Genomic DNA, 21,192 nt, shown 5'->3' on the forward strand with positions numbered 1-21,192 from the left:
TGGGATGAAACCAAAACTGTTCCACATTTTATTGCGAAGAAGCAAGAAATACCTCCCCTTCACATCCTGGAATAGGCTCTGTGGTTAGGGCACATGCCTCTGATATGGGAGATACTGGCTGTTCCAATGAATATTTAATTATCTGTGCAGAGTGCAACTGGAGAAACTGAGGGTGACTTACCCCAGAACAGCCAATAAAGCACTCACCTGCCATGTGGAAAACTGAGGTTCGAGTCCCTGCTTTGTATCCGGATCTCTCTTCCACAATCCTGGTGAGTGTGCTGACTATTGGCTATTCTCTGTGCAGGGGTCTTTTTGGTTTTGAGCTGAAAATTCCAGCCCGGATCCAAAAAATGCTTCCTGTTAAAACTGATATGAATGTCCCTGCAAGCAAGTACAGTTCTGATAAAAACTGATTCATTTGAAAATTCCTAACCAGCTCTGCCTTCTGCAGAGGAATCTGTTTTTTTCTTTTTGATCTGTGTGCAGCATCATGGTGGCCAGCGCCTGCAGAGAACATGGGTAAAGGCACTTCTAGCTGTGATGGAAAGTGGGGTGCACTGCCCTGGCCTGCACCTGTCCCCCCTGGCAGCTCCATTCCATAGGAGTGCATCCCCCCGAAGCGGCTCTATTGCATGAGGTGTATCCCCCCCAAGGCAGCTGTATTGCATGAGCATGCATCCCCAACCCCAGCCTATCAGGAGCCAGGCTCACCATCACTAGTCACACCTCTCTCAGGATCCTCTTGCTTTCCCCACCTCCCCTCCCTCTTCCTCCAGCCATGGGACAAGTAGTGCACCTCTCGCCCCCCACCCCCTCCCAGCATGGACCCCTTTCCCTCCAGGGGTGCAGAGCAGGAGGAAACAGCTGGGCAGAGGTGGAGGCAGCCCCTTGGCAGCTGTGGCTGCTCAGCTTCTGGGGATTGAGTAAGGAAACCCAGGCAAACTTCTCCCTCCCTTTGCACTGGCTCTCTGCAACCCACTCTTCTCCCCTCCCCGCCCCCCATACGCTCTTCCCCTGCTGTGATGCTTCAAGGCACCCTGCTCAGTGCAAGGGCAAGTGCACCAGAGTCATGGAGCTGGGGGCATGGCTCTCTACTGCCAGCCTGGGGCACTGGGCTGTCACTGCTCTGTCCTGCCCACCTGGTCCCAAGCATCCTGACCCCTTGGAGCTGTCCCCAGAATCTGAGACAGCTCCTTCCCCCTCATGCATCTTGGCCAGTGCCCTCCCAGCCTGGGGCTGGCACCCCAGGGAGCCTGGAGCTTTCCCTGGCTGCTGCAGGGGGGCAGAACAGGGCAGGAGCAGGCCTGCAGTAAACTGCTTCTGTCAGGCTCAGTTTGCTCCTGACCCAGGTGCATGTGTGGACGTGTGCCCAGGTGCAATTTAGTGCACTTGAATTTTCTGCACAGAAAATTCAGCAGCATTAATTGTGTGTAAACGCACCCACTGTGTGGGAACAAATCATGTAGCACATAGGCACAAAAAGGGTTGGCATCAGTGCCAGGCTAAAGATAAGGCCTTGCAGGTGCAGTACACAAAAACTCACGATGCCATGGTTTGGGTGCTTGATGGGTGACATGCTCTTACTAACAAGGAGCTGTGCACATTGACTGGTGAGGACTCCCTGGTGCTATGTTTTGTCTCTCCCTGTGGAGTGTACATGTTTGATGAGAACAATGTCATGGATGTGCGGGGCTTTGAGGAAGTTCCAGACCAAACCCCTTGCCTAGACACAATCCAGAAGGGACAGGAGCATCCTAGGGAGTTCCTCCTACTGAACCAAGAACCATGAAGCAAGAGATGTACTAGCTCTTGAGACACAACAACTTGGATGTCACTGACTTTGTGGAGGACCAGCCAACCAACCTGCCAAAATCATACTTGTCTACGCCACCATCCTCACAACTGACCATCCTGCCTTCATCGTACCACAACATCCTAATATCACCCGTCATGATCCCCCTACCTCTATCACTCTGGACCACCCTGCCCTCATCCTCATACCTACATGGAGGGAATGCCATTGAACCTATTGGTGAGTAATGGGACACTCACTCTGTGACAGCATCACTAACCCCCTTCCTTCTCTCAAAATGGCTGAAGTCACCACAAAGCTTGTTTTGAGAAAGGCCTGGGGCATGGCTGGGTCATAGTTGTCCACTGTCAGGTCTCTGGTTTCTGGTAGGGCCAAACCTTGGGAAGATTGGGTGTGGGGAGCTATACTTGCCAGAGCAGAGGGTAGAGTGGTCACAATCAGCCTTTGAGGTGTGATTGTCTCTGAGGCTATGAGGACTGTGGAGTGCTAGCAGATCCCATAGCGGTCTGCTGAAGAGTGGGGAGGGCAGCTGATTGTAGATCTCAGGCAGATTTGTGGATTCACACCTCTCCATTCCATCCCTTTCATGAACCACAGGGGTGAAAAGGGGACTGCCCTGTGTCTGCTGGAGGTGGGAAACGTAGTGGAATTACTCTGGAAATTTCTCCTATGACATTTGGAGACTGCTGTTTTAGGGCTTTCCGTCAGTTGTCAGGTAATTCTGTTGCTGCATCTGATTAAACACTCCATTCTTTTTTGCAATGTAGGGGTTAACATTGCAGTGCAACTTATTCTTCCTTCAGTCCCAGAGCCCCTTCCCTTGTGTTTCTACCACTTCTTTGAGGACAAGCTGACTCTGAGGTTTCTTCCAACCCTATGGTTTCTCTCCCACAGTAGCAGTCTGCAGACTGGACTGACCCTGCCAGCCTTTCCCTAATTCCTCTTTTGTTCCTCTCCCAGGGCAGCTGCTTGCAAACAGGAACACCGTAACCTTCCCTTCCCCAGCTTCCTGCTCCCTCTGACTGTCCTCTCTTGCCTCAGTGTCACCCAACATTTGTGGGACTGAACATAGTATGCTTCTATGAAGGTTTGACAGAACCATCACAAACCCCTTAGCCATTCTTTCCCAGCCTCCTGTGGTTCTTTCCTTCCCATGGTCACTGGCCATTGAAACAAGGATTCATGTTCCTGACATATAGCAATTTCTCCACGCCTCCTTGACTTGTAGCCTACAGACCCTGAGAACCTCACAGGGCACAGAATCAAGCATGCAAAACACACATCTTTTGACCAAACAATTGTGTGTATTTGCTGGTGCAAAAGCAAAGCAGCTGCTTTGAGTAAGGAGAAAACATTCAAAAAGGGCAGTGCTTGCTCAAGAGACTGTAGACAGCCTTGCCATTCACCTCTTCCTGCCCTGACATTTGGCTTTCCCTGCCACTTGGCTGTCTCTAAAAATGTTAACTATACATAAATCAGAAGCAGCCAACTACCTGACCAATTACCCAACTGCCCTCTTCACAGAAAGTAAGCAGCAGTGGACTAGCGCATGAGAACACTTCTATGTGGTCAGTTCACATAGTCACCAAGTCCTCATCGTTGTCCCAGGGAAAGGTTGCAAGCTACAGCTTGAGAAGGTCACCAGGGAGGCAGGGGGAGGGGCAGGGTGCAGCAGCCTCTTGAGAACTTCAGTAACCACTGCCTGTTTGGTGCAAGGTTGGTGATCCAGGTTCAAGCATTTCCATGCAGTTTCACTGGAGGAGGACTACAGGTTGCAGAGAGGGCAAGCTTTGGAGGAAAGACCTTGTAGAGAGTGAACCAAGGTATCTTGGAGGGGAGTTCGCTGCAAGTAATGAATCATCTCTGAGGGCAACAGGGGCTGGAGAGTGAACTGGTGAACTCTGCATTCCAGGAAGGAGTCAATAGAGCACTGTATTGTAACCCAGTCCTCCAGGGAAAGGCACATTTACCTTCTTGGGAGGTGATCATGCTGCTTTGGTTCTACGTTGAAAGGCAAACCCTTTTTCTCCTGAGAGCCCCTATAATTCATTGCCTTTACAAGAGACAAGCTCACAAGGCAGGACCATCTGCAGCATAGAACAGTGTAGGTAGTAGGGGCCTCCAGCAGACACAGCATATCCTGCCTGGCACTTGGGACATAGACAAGGGTCATGCTTGCAAACTGGGGAGACTGTTGGGAGCATTGGGATTTGGTGGCCAGCCATGGTCTCTATCCATCTCTCAAGCACATCACCTGCAAATTCCAGGGAAATGTCTCATAGCAACCCCAGAGAGGGATGCCTTCCTTAACTTGACTCCAGACCCCAAAGTCATCCCATCTTGGGAGTTACCCAGACAGAAGCCTAAGGGCTTATTATACTTATCATCTCAAGTCCTTGTAGAAAGTGTGAGGAAACTCCTGATATAAAGTTAAGAACCCTTGTGGAGGGTCATTATTTATTAACAAATCACATGACTTCTACAACAGCTCTTTCTCTATATATTATCATTCTAGGATCCATGCCTACAGCCATGGTAGCTCCTGGACACACTGCTATTTAGGATGCAAGGACACAGATTGAGACTGCAGTTCAAAGAGTAGCAAGGAGGATGAGTACGAAGAAGTGGAAGGAAGAAATAAGAAGAGAGCTTTGGCAGCAGAGGACTCGCTTGCAGGAGTGGAGTACCACCAATATGGTTGTGGGATCTCTCAAGCCAGGCACTTGGCTATCTTCCAAGCATGGTGGAAAACCGCAACCAGCACGAGGCTGTTGGCATGATAAGGCACACTCTGGACATGCAAATGGAGAATCTCTGCATGAAGAGGGAGACAAAGAAGTCCCTTATAACTACTTGCAACTGGGAGGCTCCACTTTTTCCCTCTATGCCCGTGTTGAACCCACTCATCACAGAACTATGCACCACCAGCTTCTGTATCCTCATCTCTAGGCTGTTTCTTACCATAGTCTCAGACCCCTTCACCCCCTACTCTGGGGAAGACTTCATGACCCAGACAGCTCCTGCTTCCCCTCTTTCCTTGCCTTCTAGTCACAGTATCCACCATCCCATGCCCAGATCTTTCTCCTGCTGTCTTGACCATATCAAACCTTGGTGCTTGAGGACAGTTCCAGCTCTCTTCTCTATCTTCTCCATCCCATCCTCTTTTATCTGGCTTTACTAAACACCCCAATGGTCTTCTGCCACTGTGAGGCCACAAAGTCTCCAACACAGGAAGGAACTCCTGGACAGTCTTATTCCTGGAGGACTCCAGGTGCGGGATCAGGAGCAGCACCTCTTGACCTTGCAGGGTCTCAGTTCTTCTCATTGGAAAGTAGCATAGTGTGGGACTCCACCCCTATGATCCCTTCACACAATAGAGTTGTGTGCTGTCCTGTCACTCACCCCCAAGGACCTCTCCCTGTTCTCAGAGGCTGAGTAAGCCCACACTGGGAGGGCAAGACTGCTTGTTGATCACTTCTAGGAAGCAATCCTCCATCCTTTTCCCTTCCTCCATTCCAAGTAACCACCTCCTCCCACCCCAACCTGTTTACAAAGCACTTTGTTTCAAGAGCACAGTACACAGTGTTTGAATGTTGAATAAAAAGTTCTTTTTGTTTCAGTAAAGAAGTCCTCCGCAGTCCTTTGTTTGGGGTTGACACACAAGTGCCCTCCTCTCATCCAGCTTGAAAACACCCTGGTGGTCATGATACTTCACAGTCTTAGTGTTTGGGGTCTGGTACCAGCTGGAGAGCCTCTGGGCCTCTAGCATGCAAGCTACCAGGAAGTTCTTGCCCCTCTTAAGGTGTTCAAAGGCACACTCCACAGTTATCCAACAACTGCTCAGCTGGTAATTGAATAGCTCCTTCCTGGCAGTGAAGTGACCAGTACAGGGTTTCATGAGCCATGGGAGGAGCTGGTAGGCCAGATTCTGGGCAGTGGATAGGGTGCAGTCACCCTGCTATGCTGGGAGTGCCAAGAGCAGATGCTATGTGTATCATCAGGGACACTAAGCTAAGGATCCTGAAGTCGTTGATGTTGTGGATCTTGCCAGCCCACCTGGTGGTTAGGTGAGTGAACTATTCATGACACCCTGAAGCAAGATGGAGAAATAATCTCTGCAACTATAATAGATTGAAGCCGCAGTGAGCTGGGCAGAGGATGGGAATGTGGGTGCCATCAGTGGCCCTGATACAGTTTGGTGACTTCATCTGAGCAAACCCAGCTACCACCTCCTGCAGCTTGGAGAGGCAGAGGAAGCATGACACTAGCATCTTCTAAACGGTGCAGCATACCTCCAGCTGTGAGCTTGCTAATGCCAAAAAAGGTTGGCGACAGACTAGAGGCTGTCAGGAGATGCCAGCTTCCCAATGATAATTGCCAACTGTTTGTCCATGATCATGGGCATCCTCTTGTTGGTGGCTTACCTCAAATGATGGGACCAACTTATGGCTTTCCCAGCACATTTTTCAAGCCCTGTGGTGACTGGCTAGTGGCAATAGGGGCAGGATGGTGAGGTTTGGAAGCTCTTTGTCATGAGCTGGCATGAAGGCAGCAGTTACAAGAAGGTCATCTAGCACTTGGATGAGGCAGGAGTGCGATTCAGCAGCTGTAATTGTCACTAAGCTGCCCTCTTCAGGATCTGCTCTGCTCACCCTACCTGGAGAGGGGGCTAGAAAAGGTGCCCTAAAAATAGCTTGTCTACCTTCCTCCAGACTGGATAACCGCATCCAGTGGGAGCACCTTTACTGTGATCAAAATCAACAAAGACACACAATCAGTTTTGGGACCTGGAACATCAGGATCCTCATGGACAATCCTAATAGTGAATGCCCAGCACACCACACCACAATCATGGCTCAAGAATTCAGGTGACACAACATCAACATTACTGCACTGAGCAAGAACCAGTGAGTGAGAGATGGGCAGCTAACAGAACATGGAGGCAGCTATACCTTCTGGAAGGGTAAATAGAAAGGAGAATGGTGACTCCACGGAGTTGGTTTTACCATCAAGAATAAACTCATAAACCAACTAAATGAGTTACCTATCAGAATTAATGGGTGCCTCATGAGTCTCCATCTTAAAGTGGCGGGGAGCTGATATGTCACTGTCATCAGTGTGTATACCCCGACTCTTGCAACTACCAATGAAACCAAGGAGGAATTATATGCCAACCTTGACCAAATTCTTTCTGATGTTCCGAAAGGAGAAAGACTTATTGCTCTCAGTGATGTCAGTGCCAGAGTCAGATGGGATTTGAACCTCTGGTACAAAACTGTTGGCAAGGAAGGAGTAGGAAAGCAAGTTCAACAGCATCCTCCTCTTGACCAAATGTACAGAACATGGACTCACTGTCACCAATACCCCATTCCACCAGAAAAACATGCACAAACCATTATGGCAATACCCATGATCTAAGCATTGGCACCTGATTGACTATGTGATTGTTCTTGCCTGGGGTCGCAAACATGTCCTTATCACTTGAGCTATGCTAGGGGCTGACAATTGCTGGACCAATCACCAACTCATTTGCTCAGTATAGTCACTCAGACTGGCTCCCAAATGACAGCTGCAGCAGAAGTAATGCCGACAGAAGATCAATGTCAAAGGACTCAAGGACCCAATCAAGCGAGACCTCTTCCATCAGCACCTCAATGAAAAACTAGTAAATTCCAATCAATGACAGTTGAAAAATGTCAGCAGCGCTTGGGATACTTTCAAGTCTGCTGTAATCAGCGTATGTAAAGAGACACTTGGATTCTTTACCCAGTAACATCAAGATTAGTTTGATGAGAATGACTAGGACATCCAAGAGTTGGTTAACTGCAAGCACAAGGCATTTTGTGTTTGGCAGAATTATGTCAACTCCAAACAAAAGAAATTGAATCTCCAGCAAGCCGAGGCAGAGGTCCAAAGGAGGACCCACGATATGAAGAACAGATGGTGGGAAGACAAGGTGAAGGAGATTCAACACCTCACTGACATCCATGATAGGCACAGCTTTTTCAATGCCACCAAAGCCATCTGTGGTTCAAGCACTCAGGGACCAACCCCCTTGAGACCTAAGGAGGGAGGAGACCTAATCAAGGAAAGGGGAGTCATCAATGCCAGTTGGAAGGAGTATTTTGAAGACCTTCTCAATCAGGACTGTTGTTGAGAGTGTTCTCAACTCCATCCTGCAACACCCAGTCAGAGACAATCTCGGAATCTCTCCATCCCTTGATAAGGTGAGGAAAGCCATTAAGTAGGTGAAGAATAACAAGGCATCTGGAGCTGATGGAATCCCCACTGAAATCTTCAGGCAAGGGGGAGAGGAGCTCACATCACAGCTCCATGCCCTCATATTAACAATGAGGAATGATGAGGAAATCCCAGATGACCTCAGGGATACCATGACTGTGACAGTCTTTAAGAAAGGAGACAAGTCCAACTGTGGAAGCTACAGAGGGATCGCCTTGCTGTTCACCACAGAAAAGATCATTGTGAGAACCCTCCTGAACCATCTCCTTTCACTTGCTGAAGAGCTCCTCCCAGAATTTCAGTGTGGGTTTAGGGCATCAAGAGGCACAACTGACATGATCTTCATAACTCACCTACTGCAGGTAAAATGCCAGGAATAACATAAACCTCTCTACGTATCTTTCTTTGACCTCATGAAAGCCTTTGACTGTGTTAGCCAAGAAGCACTGTGGAGGATACCAACCAAAAGTCATCATCGTAACCAAGACTACCCTGACCTCAATCACTGAGTTCCAGTACTCTGATGATGTTGCAGTCTGTGCTCACTCAGAAGCAGACCTTCATGCAATTGTCAACATGCTTACTGAGGCATACAAGAAAATGGGACTGATGTTTAACATTCAGAAGACTAGGGTCCTCCATCAACAAGCTTTTAATGAGCAGTCCCCAGCTCTAGTAATTCAGATTTATAGTCAGGCTCTGGAGAAAATTGAGTATTTCCCGTACCTCGGAAGCCATCACTTGCAGAAGACTGACATTGACAAAGAAATCCAACATTGTCTCAACTCTTCAAATGTAAGCTTTCGGATGCCTGAGGAAATAGGTGTTCAAAGATCACGACATCAGATCTGAAACCAAGCTCATGGTTTATTAAACAGTCGTGGTCCTTACTTTATTGTACAGAGCTAAGATGTGAACAACATACAGGAAAAACCTCAAGTTGTTAGAGAAGTACCAGCAATGGTGCTCGCAGATGTTTTGAATCCAGTGAGACGATAGACACACCAACATTAGCGTCTTCTCACAAGCAAACACCATGATTATTGAGGCAATGATCATCCAACATCAACTTTGTTAGCGCAGTCACATTATCCGGATGTCTGACTCTAGACTGCAAGCTTTATTCTCTCAGCTCAGTCAAAGTATATGTTCAAGAGGAGGGCAGAGAAAGCACTTCAAGGACAACCTCAAGACCAACTTGCAGAAATGCAATATCAACATCAATTCTTGGGAGACTATCACCTAAGATTGCCCCAAATGGAGGAAGAGTCTGTTGCAAGGGTCTCAGTCCTTTGAAACCTTATGAAAACAACAGAAGATGGAAAAGTGGCAGCAGCAGAAACAGTGGGTAATGGATCAAATGAAAAATCTGGAGCCATCCAGGCATTCGTGCCCATGTTGCAGTAGAACCTGTTGATCACGAATCAGCCTCATTAGCCATCATTCAGACCCACAGATAAGACAGTCATGGTAGACCAGGGGTGTCCAACCTTTTTGAATGCGGAGCTGGATTCTCCCCGCCATCCTCGCCCTGGGTCAGATCCCTGCGCCACCGCCAACCTGCCTCCACTACCCCCTCGCGGTTCCTTGGCCTGGCCCAGCCCGGCCCTGTGTGGGTGAGCGAGCAGCGAGCGGCTGCCGGCGGCGGCGGAGATGGGTCAGGTGCCCCCTGTCGGCAGTGGACCCGGCCTTCCCCCTCAGTAAAGCCATCAACATCAAGCTAATGCGGTGCATGTGGGAACCTTGTCCCTTCCCTAGTCCTTCAGCAGCCACTAGGAAGTTGCTGAGGGCCTGGGGGAGGGACAAGGGGCAAGAATGGAAGTAAACAGTGTTTACTTTCGTTTCCCATTGCAGCACCGTGGGCCTCAGAAAACGACTTGGCAGGCCACATGGCGGCCCGCGGGACATATGTTGGACAAGCCAGTGGTAGACAATCATCCTCAATTGTAAGGGATTGCCGAAGAAGAAGCACAGATCTCTAGAAAGGCAGCTCTGTTCTTCGTGAAATTCTGTTGCCGCTGCTTGTTATTCCACGTTCTCAGGACTTCCACCCCTCATTACTCACGTCTGTGGCTCAGAAGTGGTAATATACCATCCTCAGGTGGTCCCAGAGGAAACTGTTTTCTCAAGTGTCCCTTATTTTTTTCTCATCTAGCATGTAGGTTTCAGACAACAGAACATGTAGCACAGCTGAAGGAGGCACCTTTCAGACATGAGCTTTCTGCTGCTGTGCCACAGGACACCAGGGGGTGGACATGCTGCAAGAGGATGCAAAGCATGGCCTGGCAGGGAAAGATTTTCTGCCATAAGCTGAAGAGCATGTCACAACGCAGCTCAGTCAAAGACTGGAGGGCAAGGAGAGATGGGTCTCCATTCTCTGCTCCCACTGGGAATGCAGTGTACATGGAACTTGGGCAACCTCCTGAGATTAAACTGACCAGCCCTGCAGTGGCAGGAAGCATGGAGTCAAATATCCACAAGGCTCTGGGAAGAAATCATGGCCCAGAGGCTGAGAGAAATTCTGGGATGCCTCCTTGCAAAACCTCTGGCTGTGGAGTAGCACCAGAGCAACAGCTCTAGCATTTTATGAAGTTCTTCATCAGGGATGGGGCCTGAATGTGTGTATAGTACTGAATTAGACATTCATATTAGGGCAGGATTTGTTGTGCTTCACGTGCATGTCTTTCCATATGCTTAGGTTTCTCAAAGGGCTTCAGAGATTTCATAGACATTAAGGCTGGAAGGGACCTCAGAAGATCATCGAGTGCAGCCCCCTTCCCTGGGGCAGGAAGTCATCAGGGGTCATAGGATCCCAGCAAGATAAACATCCAAATTTCTCTTGAAGGCATTCAAAGTAGGTGCTTGAACCACCTCTGGCAGCAGTCTGTTCCAGGCCTTGGGGGCTCGGACAGTAAAGAAGTTGTTCCTTATGTCCAGCCTGAAATGTTCATGGAGGAGTTTGTGACCATTTAACCTTGTCACATCTTGGGGTGCTCTGGTGAACAGACATTCCCCCAGATCCTGGTGAGCACCCCTGATAAACTTATAGGTGGCCACCAGATCACCCCTGAGTCTGCGCTTTTCCAGGCTGAAGAGACCCATGGCTCTCAGCTTCTCATCATAAGGTCTGTTTTCCTGACATCTGATCATGCACATGGCTCTCCTCTGCACTCTCTCAGGCTTCTCCACATCCTTTTTGAATTGTGAAGCCCAAAACTGGATGCAGTACTCCAGCTGCGGCCTCACCAAGGCCAAGTACAACGGACATCCTGGGATTTGCTCGAGAAGCATCTATGGATGCAAGCTAGCGTTTTGCTTGCTTTACTATCCACAGCACCACACTGAAGGCTTATGTTCATCTTGTGGTCAATCATGACCCCCCCCCCCCCCCCAAGTCCTTTTCATCTGTAGTGCCAGCCAGCATAACACTGCTGAGCCTATAAGGATGCTGCATGTTTTTCTTCCTGAGGTGGAGAACCTTGCATTTTTCAGTGTTAAATACCATTCTCATCCGCCCATTTCCTGAGCCTGTCAAGGTTAGCCTGGATCTCCCTCCTGTCTTCAAGTGTGGATGCTTTACCCCAAAGTTTGGTGTCATCAGTGAACTTAGCCAATCCTCTTCTGACACCAATGTCCACATCATTAATGAAGATGTTGAATAGTGTTGGCCCAAGGACAGAGCCTTGAGGGACCCCACTGGTCACAGGGCACCACGACAATTGACTTCCGTCAACCACCACCCTCTGGGTCTGACCCCGGAGCCAGTTCCCCAGCCAGTGGATCGTGGTGAAGCCGAGGCCACACTTGGACAGTTTTGCCAAGAGGTGATCATGGGATACCAGATCGAAGGTTTTTTTAAAGTCAAGATATACAACATCAATCTCTTCCCACTTGTCCAGGTGATAGGTCACCTGGTCGTAGAAAGAAATAAGATTGGTCAAGCAAGACCTACCCACAACAGACCTGTGCTGGCTGTCCCTCAGGATGTTGTCATTGGCCAGTCTGTTAAGAATGGCCTCTTTGATAATCTTTTCTAAGACTTTCTCTGGGATAGAGGTCAGGCTGATGGACTTGTAGTTTGCCAGATCCACTTTCCTCCCTTTCTTAAAGATAGGCACCACATTGGGCTTCTTCCAATCTTCAGGCACTTCACCACAGCACCAGGAGCTCTTGAAGATCTGTGCCAGGAGCTGAGCTATGATGTTAGCCAGCTCCTTGAATACCCTGGGGTGTAAACTGTCAGGGCCAGCTGACTTGAAGGTGTCCAGCCTCTCAAGGTGTTCCTTCACAAGGTCAGCACTGATGGAGGGCAAGGAATCACCCTTACCCAGGCATTCCCATCCTGTAATGGGGAGGAACGTCTCTTGGGACTGGTGAAAAACTGATGCAAAGTACTCATTTAGTAAGTTGACTTTTTCCTGGGCATCGGTTGTCAGTTGTTCCATCTGGTTTAGCAGGGGTTCAGTGTTGCCCTTGCTTTTCCTCTAGCTCCCCACATATCTAAAAAAGGACTTTTTATTGTCCTTGATACCTTTAGCTAGCTGGAGTTCAGTCACAGCCTTGGCTTTCCTGGTTTGCTCCCTGCAGGTCTGGACCAGTGCAGAGTATTCCTCCTTGGAAGTGGATCCAGTCCTCCATCCTTTGTAGGTCTTTCTTTTTAGACACAGGAGGTCTGCTAGATCCCTGTAGAGCTAAGGGGGCTGCTGTGCCCTTTTGCTGCCTTTACTTCGAGATGGAATAGACTTTGCTTGTGCATCCAGGATCGCTCCCTTGAGGAGCAACCACTCTTCCTGAACTCCCCTCCCCTTTGGGTCATGGTCCCTTAGGGCCTTGCCAACTAGCTTCCTGAGCTTGTCAAAGTCAGCTTTCCTGAAGTCAAGAACTTCTGTATTGCTGACTGACTTGCCAGCTTTACGGTGGATGGTGAAGGTGATCAGCTCATGGTCGGTGTCACCCAGCTTCCCTTTGATCGTTAGGTCACTGATTAGGTCATCCCCTGTTGCCAGTACCAGGTCGAGCAATGCTTTACCTCTCATCGGCCCATAGACTTCTTGTGTCAGATGCAGCTCATCCACACATGAGAGAAAGCTTTGTGACCACTCAGATTTGGCTGAGTGCTCTTCCCACGAGATGTCAGGGTAGTTGAAGTCTCCCATGACAACCATGCACTGGGAGTGTGCGGCCTCAGCCAATTCCCTGGTGAACTCCTGGTCAAGCTCTTGATCCTGGGTAGGAGGTCTGTAATAGACTCCCACCATTGTGTCCCCTGTGCCGTGTTCCCCATGGATTTTAACCCAGAGGGTCTCCAATTGTTCCCCCTTGGGTGCCAATGTCAGCTTGCAGGAACACGTAGCTTTCCTTGACATAGAGAGCTACCCCCCCACCGCTTTTGTCCACTCGATCTCTCCTGTAGAGGGTATAGCCATCTAACACTCTGACAGTAACAGCTGACTGAGAGTAACAGGTCTCCACTCTCCTGATGCACCAGAAATCAAAGCAGAGTGGTTCTTACAGTGACACAGATCTTGCTGTTCTTGAGCTCAGTGGAAAAGCTGTGTTTGGCTTTAGTGGCAGGAGGTACATGCCATAAAGAAGGGAGAGGGGAACTTCACAAACAAGTCAGCCAGGGCTGCATACCTGTGGTTAAAGTCTGTTCTTGCTGGCAGGATGGGGGAAGGCACAGGGTGTCTGCTGCATGTGATTTTGAGCACAGAAGGGGTTATGGGACCTCTTGTACTTGTGAACGTGGCTGCAATTTGGGCGTCATTGGCCCTTCCTGGCAGGTTCTGACCAGTACTTCATTCTGAGCTGACAGTTGGATCCTGCTTGTTTATTTGCTGCAGCTCCACCCAGGCTCTGCATGGGCCAGAGCAGCCCCCACAATGGAGGTACTCACTGCCAACAAGGTGATCCTGGAGGAATCCATTACCAAACTGCGGCAGGTATGATGGCTCCTGATTCAATAAGTAGGGATGAAAACCAAATAGCACCTACAAAAGGGATGGGCCCAGAAGGAAGTTGAAGTTGGGGTTCGGCCCAGAAGGAAGGGAACACAACTTCCTGAAACTAACACTAATTATTTGTAGGCACGTCTTGCATACAGTCCAGCTGCGTCTACATGAGACGTTTACTGTGGATTTGATGAATTAGCTCCGCAGGAAACATCTCAGTGTCTACACATGCAGGGCAATTGAGCTGGAGTAAACTAATTAACTCTGCAGCAGGATAGTACTTGCAAATATAAGTACTATCCTGCTGCGGGGATTTTCATTCTGCAGCAGTGCACATGTAGATGCTGACATGGCTGGTTGGGGCACAAGGGTGCTCCAGTGTGGGGGGCTGCCTGCTGGCTAGTCCCACACTGGAGCAGCCTTGTGTCCCAGCCAGCCCCTCTACAGCACATTGTGCCAGGGGGGAGCAGCCCTAGGCTGGTAGGCTGACTCCTGGGACCCCCTACCAGATGGGGCTGCTTCAACTCGGCTCAATGTACTGTGGTCCTGGGTGCATGTTCAAACGGTGATCCCAGGAGCAATGCACTGGAGCAATAAACTCTGGAGTTTATTGCTTTGCATTAATTGCATGTATAAACATGCCCCCTGCCCCCCGCTTGGAGCACCTGCAGTGAAGCTCTACTCCAGGAATATTAGGAAAGGCAGTGCCCTTACAGGATGCATAGAGGAAGCATGGCAAAATCTAGTTCATTTAGTACATCTGTAGCAGTGCATTTGAGTGGGGAAACCATTTTGCTTGGTGCAAAGTAACTGACTTTCTAGTGCCTTTCCAACCATTTCTCCCCACATTAGGTTGGGCAAGTCATTTAACTTCTTTGTGGTATATTCAGACTTGGTGGGGACTAGCAGAGCAAGGGATTATTATGATGAAGATGTTATTCCCTACAAAGAAACTGCATGGGAAAAGCAACAGTAAGGTTGCAAAGGTTAGCACTCAAAAGACAGGAAATGCTTGAATTATGGCTGTCCTTCAGTGGAATTCCTTCCCCAAGCATGCATCCATGTGTCCAAAAGACTTCATTATAATGTAGGTAACATGTTAGATGCAGAGCTTGGTTTTGAGGTCATGAGAGAACACAGGAAAAATAATGATTGTGTTATTTGCATAAGAGAAGCTGTTAGAATAGCAGAGTTCTGCTGCACCCTCCCTTGGGGTGGTGGGAAGAGCTGAAGATGGTTTGTGGGGTAGCCAGTAGTATAGAGTGTTATGTATGTTTGACTCATTGCATAGGACCTGGATGCCGAAGAGGAGAGGCTGTTGCAACAGAAGGACCAAGTGAAGGAGGCAAATTTGTCCCTGAGTGACATCTTGCTCCAGAAACAGGTACTTTCCAAACAGCCTGCTGTGGGCAGACTCGTCTCACAGAGGATTTGGGGCAGAAACAATCACTGCTGCCTGCTCCCCCGCCAGTCAGTGCCATGAGTCGAACATGTCTCTAGCAGACCAGTATCAGGCCTTCAACATCTCATTTAAATGCAGTTACTTTGGAATTCTCCTTCTCAATGTGCACCTAAATGGCAGGTATATAGCTGGAATACCAGGAATTTTTTGCCCTACTTCTGCGCTGTGGTTGTTTAAGTGTGTACATGCAGACTGAGTATCTTCTGTAGAGCTTTTCCCAACATAGCTGTGTAAAACACCAGAAACTGTTCCCCTCAAACAGCATACCTACAACCAGCAACACTTGTCAGAGGAGAGCAGACCTGCCCAAGACTCTGCTCTGCTCGCATGCTGTGGTGTTGTGCAGCAGATAGAGCAATGCCTTTGCCTGCATGGCTGATCTGGCCTCTGGAGATTTCTCTCCAGTAGGTGCAGGTGGGCCTCTTTTCGGTATTTCTGGTGGGGCTGGGGCCATATGCTTTCTTGGTAGTGGCAGTGGGTGGCTGATGGGCCATGACCAAGCAGTGTACATGGAAGTTCACACACTAATGCTTCCCTCATCCTTTAGGGCTGCAGAAATTATCGGTTTTCAACAAAGAGCAAGTTTAGGTCCTGCCAGACCAAAGGAGGAAGTGAGCTCAGAGTGGAAGGCCCATTATAGCCAAGTTCTCACAGTTGGCCCCTCAGATTTGAACCTGGGACTGTTAGTAAGAGTATCCCATGTGATAGAATTTGTCAGCAAAGGAGGTAAGGGAAGACAGCTCTGTGGTGGGTAGGAACTTGCCTTGTCATGCTCCCTTATTTACAAGTGATAGTCTTGTGTGTGATCCCAGATGAAAGCAATCCTGGTTGGACTCAGATCCCAAGGAGAAGGTGGCAGTAGGCACAACAAGTTAAAAGGGCAAGACTGCCAGGACAAGGGAGATGGACACTTAGATGGCCAATGTCTGTTCTTCCCTCTACTTTCAGCACACAGTGCAAGAGCTAGAGTCACAGCGTGGGGCCCTGGAGAAGAGCCAGAAAGAGGCACAGAAGCTGGAGTCCCATGTGAAGGAGACTCAGAGCAAAGCAGATGAAGCCAGGTACCTGAAGGGGAGATGTGCATATGGCAGCCTTGGCAGGCCAACTGTAGATAGGGAATAGGAGATTGTGGGTATGACCTAATGCTGTTCTCACTGAAACCAGTGCCCAAATATGCAGTGAGGTTGGTGGAAGCAGGAGCAGGACAAAGAATGGAGGGTGAGCTAAGCCAGGTAATGATACAGGGCATCTTGTTTGGCAATACACTAGGTATATCTAAGGGCCCCAGGACATCTGCAGATGGCAGCCCTACAATGGGGTTCAAATATTAGATGCTGCCATAAGTAACACTCCCTCCTGATGCCAGCAGCCCTTGCACAGACCCAAGGAGCAGTGCATGCTGGGACTTGTCTTCATGGAAGTTCAGCCTAGAAATGACAATGCAGTGGGTGGTTCTAGGAGGGCTGCTGCACTGTGCCTCTTGAGATGATGGTCTCTCCCTGCCATAGGGTGGACCTGATGCTGCTCAAGCATAAGCCTGACTCATGCCTGTGGGAGCTGCCAAAGAGAGAGGAGCTGAGCATACGAAGATGGCATCACTGTGCCACACACGGCAACCAGCTGGGAGTCTTCCAAGATGAGGTGAGGATGGGGCTTGGAGCACAGCATCAGATGGGTCCCACATGGACTTGGTGCAGTTGGAAAGGGGACAGGAGGCAAAGGAGAGAAAGTAACAGGAAAGAAAGATGAGCCTGATGGAGGGAACGGCAAGTCACATTCCTCTCTGAATCATGCAGGAACTGTCCCTCAGTGTGCAGGGTAGAGGTGCACTGTTGATTTCCATGGGCTTGAAAGTAGCATTGTGGGATTCAAGAGCCAGGTTGTCTTATTCTCAGCCTGTTTTCCTAACAGGTCGCCTCAGTGGTGCCTGAGTGGGAGCAGCTGAAGATGCATGTGCATCACTTGGAGGGCAGCTTGTCCCCCCTGAACCACCAGAAGCTGAAGCAGCAAGGGGACAGAACCAGAAGAGAGGAGCTGCAGGAGGTAGGGGAGCTCCTGGGGCTCACAACAACCCAGGGGTTGCTGCCCAGTGGAAAGGTTTCTAAAGCCCTGTCTGCCCAATGTCAAAGGAGGCACTAAGCACTAGAGTGCCTAATGTGAATGAGATTTGGGACTGGGAGGTAAACCTCAAGGCATTGTCCATTTCTTCAGAAGCAGGAAGGATTTACCTGCCTAGCCATCATGTCACAATATTGTTATTATTCATCATGCATTTTCTGGCACCCACCAGGAGCACCAGTTATGGGCCAGTGCTTCTGCCCCCATGAGGTTACATTTTAAATAATTAGCTTTTGCCAGCATAATACCAGAGAGGGCTCCCTTGCGAGGCAGTGGCTGTTGCTGTGGAATACGGTTCTCCCAGGGCAGAATATATACCATAGCCACCACCCGAGATTTTTTGGCAGGAATGAACCCAACTCTCATCATTGTGAGCTGTCTAAATAGCAGCTGGGGGCAATACAATTCAGTCCAGTTCAGACCTTGGCTACCTTGTCTGTGAGAATTGTGCATGTTCCTTTGGCTGCAACACCTGAAGGCAGCTCAGAACAAGCTGGAGGAGAGAACAGCAGAGGGGCTGGAGCTGCAGGAGGAGACAAGGCAACTGAGATTACAGCTCAGGAAGCTTAAGAGGGCAAAGGAATCCCAGGTTTAGGTGGCGTGTCCTCCACATTGGGGCAGGTAAGAGGAGTTATGGCAGGTAGCCTGTGCAAGCTTAACTGTCCTCTTCTGTATGTGTCATCCCTTCTTCCCTCTTCCAGGAGACAGGCATAAGAATGTATCCATACACTTTGGCCCAAGGGTGCCCCCTGATCCCTGTGCAGGCCTACAGGGACAGTGGTTGCTTACCTCTGCTCAGGAGATTTCTGGAGTGCAAGGGAAAATGAGATGAGGCTGATTGCCAGAGAACCTCCCTAGCTGGAATATGTGTTGGCATAGGCGGAGGGAGAAAAAATTATTTGGAGGGGCTGAGCGTGCACATGTCACCCCAGCAGATAAGTCTTTGGGGGAAGGGGTGGGGGAGGGAGTGGGGCTGGGGCTGAGGCAGGGGCAGGACCTGCACAGCCAGGGTGGGCGCAGGACAGAGCCACGAGTGGCTTAGAATCATAGAAAGAAGGACCAGAAGGGACCTGTAAGATCACCAAGTCCTGTCCCTTGCCATGGGCAGGAGGTAATTGGGCGCAAAGGAGCTCAAAGAGGTGTTTGTCCAACCTTCTCTTAAAAACTGCCAGGGATGACGACTGCACCACCTCTTCTGGAAGTGTGTTCCAAATTTTAGTTACCTGTATGGAAAAGAAGTTTTTCCTTATGTCTAGCTGAAACTTTTCTCGACTAGTTTGTGTCCATTGGACCACGTCCTCCCAGGGAGTGCTTTTCGGAGAGGTTGCTTTCCTTGACTAGGAATAACAGGCGTTGACTAGGGAATAACGGGTGTAAACTAGGTGAGAGTGGATTTAGGTTAGATATTAGGAAGAAATTTTTCACAGTAAGGGTGGCCAGGATCTGGAACGGGCTTCCAAGAGAGGTGGTGCTATCACCTAGCTTGGAGGTCTTCAAGAGGAGGCTAGATAGTCACCTGGCTGGGGTCATTTGACCTTGGTCCTCTTTCCTGCTGGGGCAGGGGGTCGGACATGATGATCCATTGTGGTCCCTTCTGACTCTACAATCTATGAATCTATAGATCCTGGTGTTCTCCCTTGACATATTTGTAGGCAGCTATCAAGTCGCCCCTCAGCCTTTTCCTCAGGCTGAACAAACCCAGATCCCAAAGTTTCTCCTTGTAGGGCCTCTCCCCCAAGCCCTTGATCATGCGAGTGGCCCTTCTCTGGACCCTTTCAAGCTTGTCCTTATCCTGCTTAAAGTGCGGTGCCCAGAACTGGACACAGTACTCCAGCTGTGGTCTCACCAATGCCAAATAGAGGGGGAGGAGTACCTCCCTGGATCTGTTGGTGACACATTTGCTGATGCACGCCACAACTCTATTTGCTTTGTTGGTGACTTCATCACACTGGCAGCTCATATTCATCCTCTGGCCAATTGACACCCCCAGGTCCCTTTCAGATGCAGTGCCAGCCAGTTGACCACCACCCATTGTATAGATATAGTGAGGGTTTTTCCTACTCAGATGAAGGACCTGGTATTTGTCCCTGTTGAACCTCATGTGGTTCTGTTCAGCCCATAGACCCAGCCTGTCAAGGTGTTCCTGAATCCTTGACCTGTCCTCTGATGTACCCACTTGTCCCCACAACTTGGTGTCATCTGCAAATGTAATACCCTTTTCACTCCCACATCCAGGTCATTAATAAAGATGTTAAAGAGCACAGGCCTAAGCACTGATCCCTGGGGTATACCACTGGAGACAGCCTTCCAGGATGAGGCCACCCCATCAATTACCACTTGGTGGGATCGGCCGCTGAGCCAGTTGCCAGCCCACCTCTCTGTAGCCTGGTCTAGGCCAGTACTCTTTGGCTTAACCAAGAGGATTTCATGGGAAACAGTATCAAAGGCCTTGCTGAAGTCTAGGTAGGTGACGTCCACCTCCTGTCCCATGTCCCGATGATTAGTTACCTGATCATAAAAGGACACCAGGTTTGTTAGGCATGACCTCCCCTCTACAAAGTCATACTGGTTGCTTCTCAGTATCCCACCAGATGCGAGCTTGTGGTTGATGGCCTCCTTGACAATTTTTCCAAAGATGCTCTCCAGGACCAAAGTCAGACTGACCAGTCTGTATTTGGCAGGGTCATCTCTCTGTCTTTTCTTAAAGATGGGTACCACGTTCATCTTTTCTCACTCTTTAGAAACCACTCCTGAGTTCCATGACTCCTTGAACAGCCTCGCCAGAGGCACTGTTATGAGCTTGGCCAGCTCTTTCAGCACTCAGATGCAGGTTGCCTGGCCCAGCCAACTTGAAAACATCCAAATGATGTAAGAGTATCTTCACCTGTTCTGGACTAATTTTATGTGGACCGCTGTCATTACTGCATTATCTGCACCCCTGGTCTGGTGACCAGTTTTCACCTGGTCTCAGGAATACTGATGCAAAGTAAGGGGGGTGCCTGGCGTGGGGAGGGGGTGGTGGCTCCCACCACTGCACACACTCCAGAAGGGCATGGGGGTCGTGTACCCCTGGATCTGTGTTTGGAGCGGAGCAGGGCAGGCTGCGTCTGCGGGCTTGGGCCAGGGTTGCACTGGGCTGTTTCTGGTGGGATGGGGTTTGGCTGTGCTGTGGTCAGGGTGGATGGCAGCAGCACTGGGAGGGGGTGGGGGGATAAGGCAAATTTTGGGGTGGCTGCACCTGCCGTCACCCACCCTGAGCACAGCCCAGCCCTCCGCCAGGAAGAGCCTGGTGCTGCCCTGGCCCCAGCCCACAGCTGCAGTCCACCATGTCCTGCGCAGATCTGGGGGGCACACGCCCCCCCCCATACCTTCCCAGGGTGCATGTAGAGCTGTGTCTGGATGAGCCGCTCGTGGCTCCGTCCCTTGCTCTGCCCTGGTTGTGCAGCGCCTGCCCCTGTCCCAGCCCCACTCCCTCCCTCACCCTTCCTGCAGCAGCCAGAAGCCTGCAGCTGGGCTGCCTTGCAGCCCTACTGCTGCACTGCGTTTGGGGGGGCTAAGCCCCATTACCCCCCCACCTTCCACCACCTATGTGTGTATTGGGTTCC

At 49.9% G+C, this 21,192-nt stretch overlaps 1 protein-coding gene across 1 annotated transcript in view; it reads left to right on the forward strand.

Moving 5' to 3' along the window:
* LOC106738058 (uncharacterized) overlaps positions 1-21,192 on the forward strand; it is an 89,275-nt gene that overhangs the window by 26,974 nt on the left and 41,109 nt on the right. The window contains exons 9-13 of the mRNA XM_019493761.2: positions 13,900-13,998; positions 15,299-15,391; positions 16,418-16,530; positions 16,978-17,110; positions 17,381-17,512. Of these exons, the coding sequence (XP_019349306.2) occupies positions 13,900-13,998; positions 15,299-15,391; positions 16,418-16,530; positions 16,978-17,110; positions 17,381-17,512 (570 nt within the window). The remainder of the gene's footprint in view (positions 1-13,899; positions 13,999-15,298; positions 15,392-16,417; positions 16,531-16,977; positions 17,111-17,380; positions 17,513-21,192) is intronic.

This window comes from Alligator mississippiensis, chromosome 10 (genome assembly GCF_030867095.1).
Source record: "Alligator mississippiensis isolate rAllMis1 chromosome 10, rAllMis1, whole genome shotgun sequence".
Lineage (NCBI taxonomy): Eukaryota > Metazoa > Chordata > Crocodylia > Alligatoridae > Alligator > Alligator mississippiensis.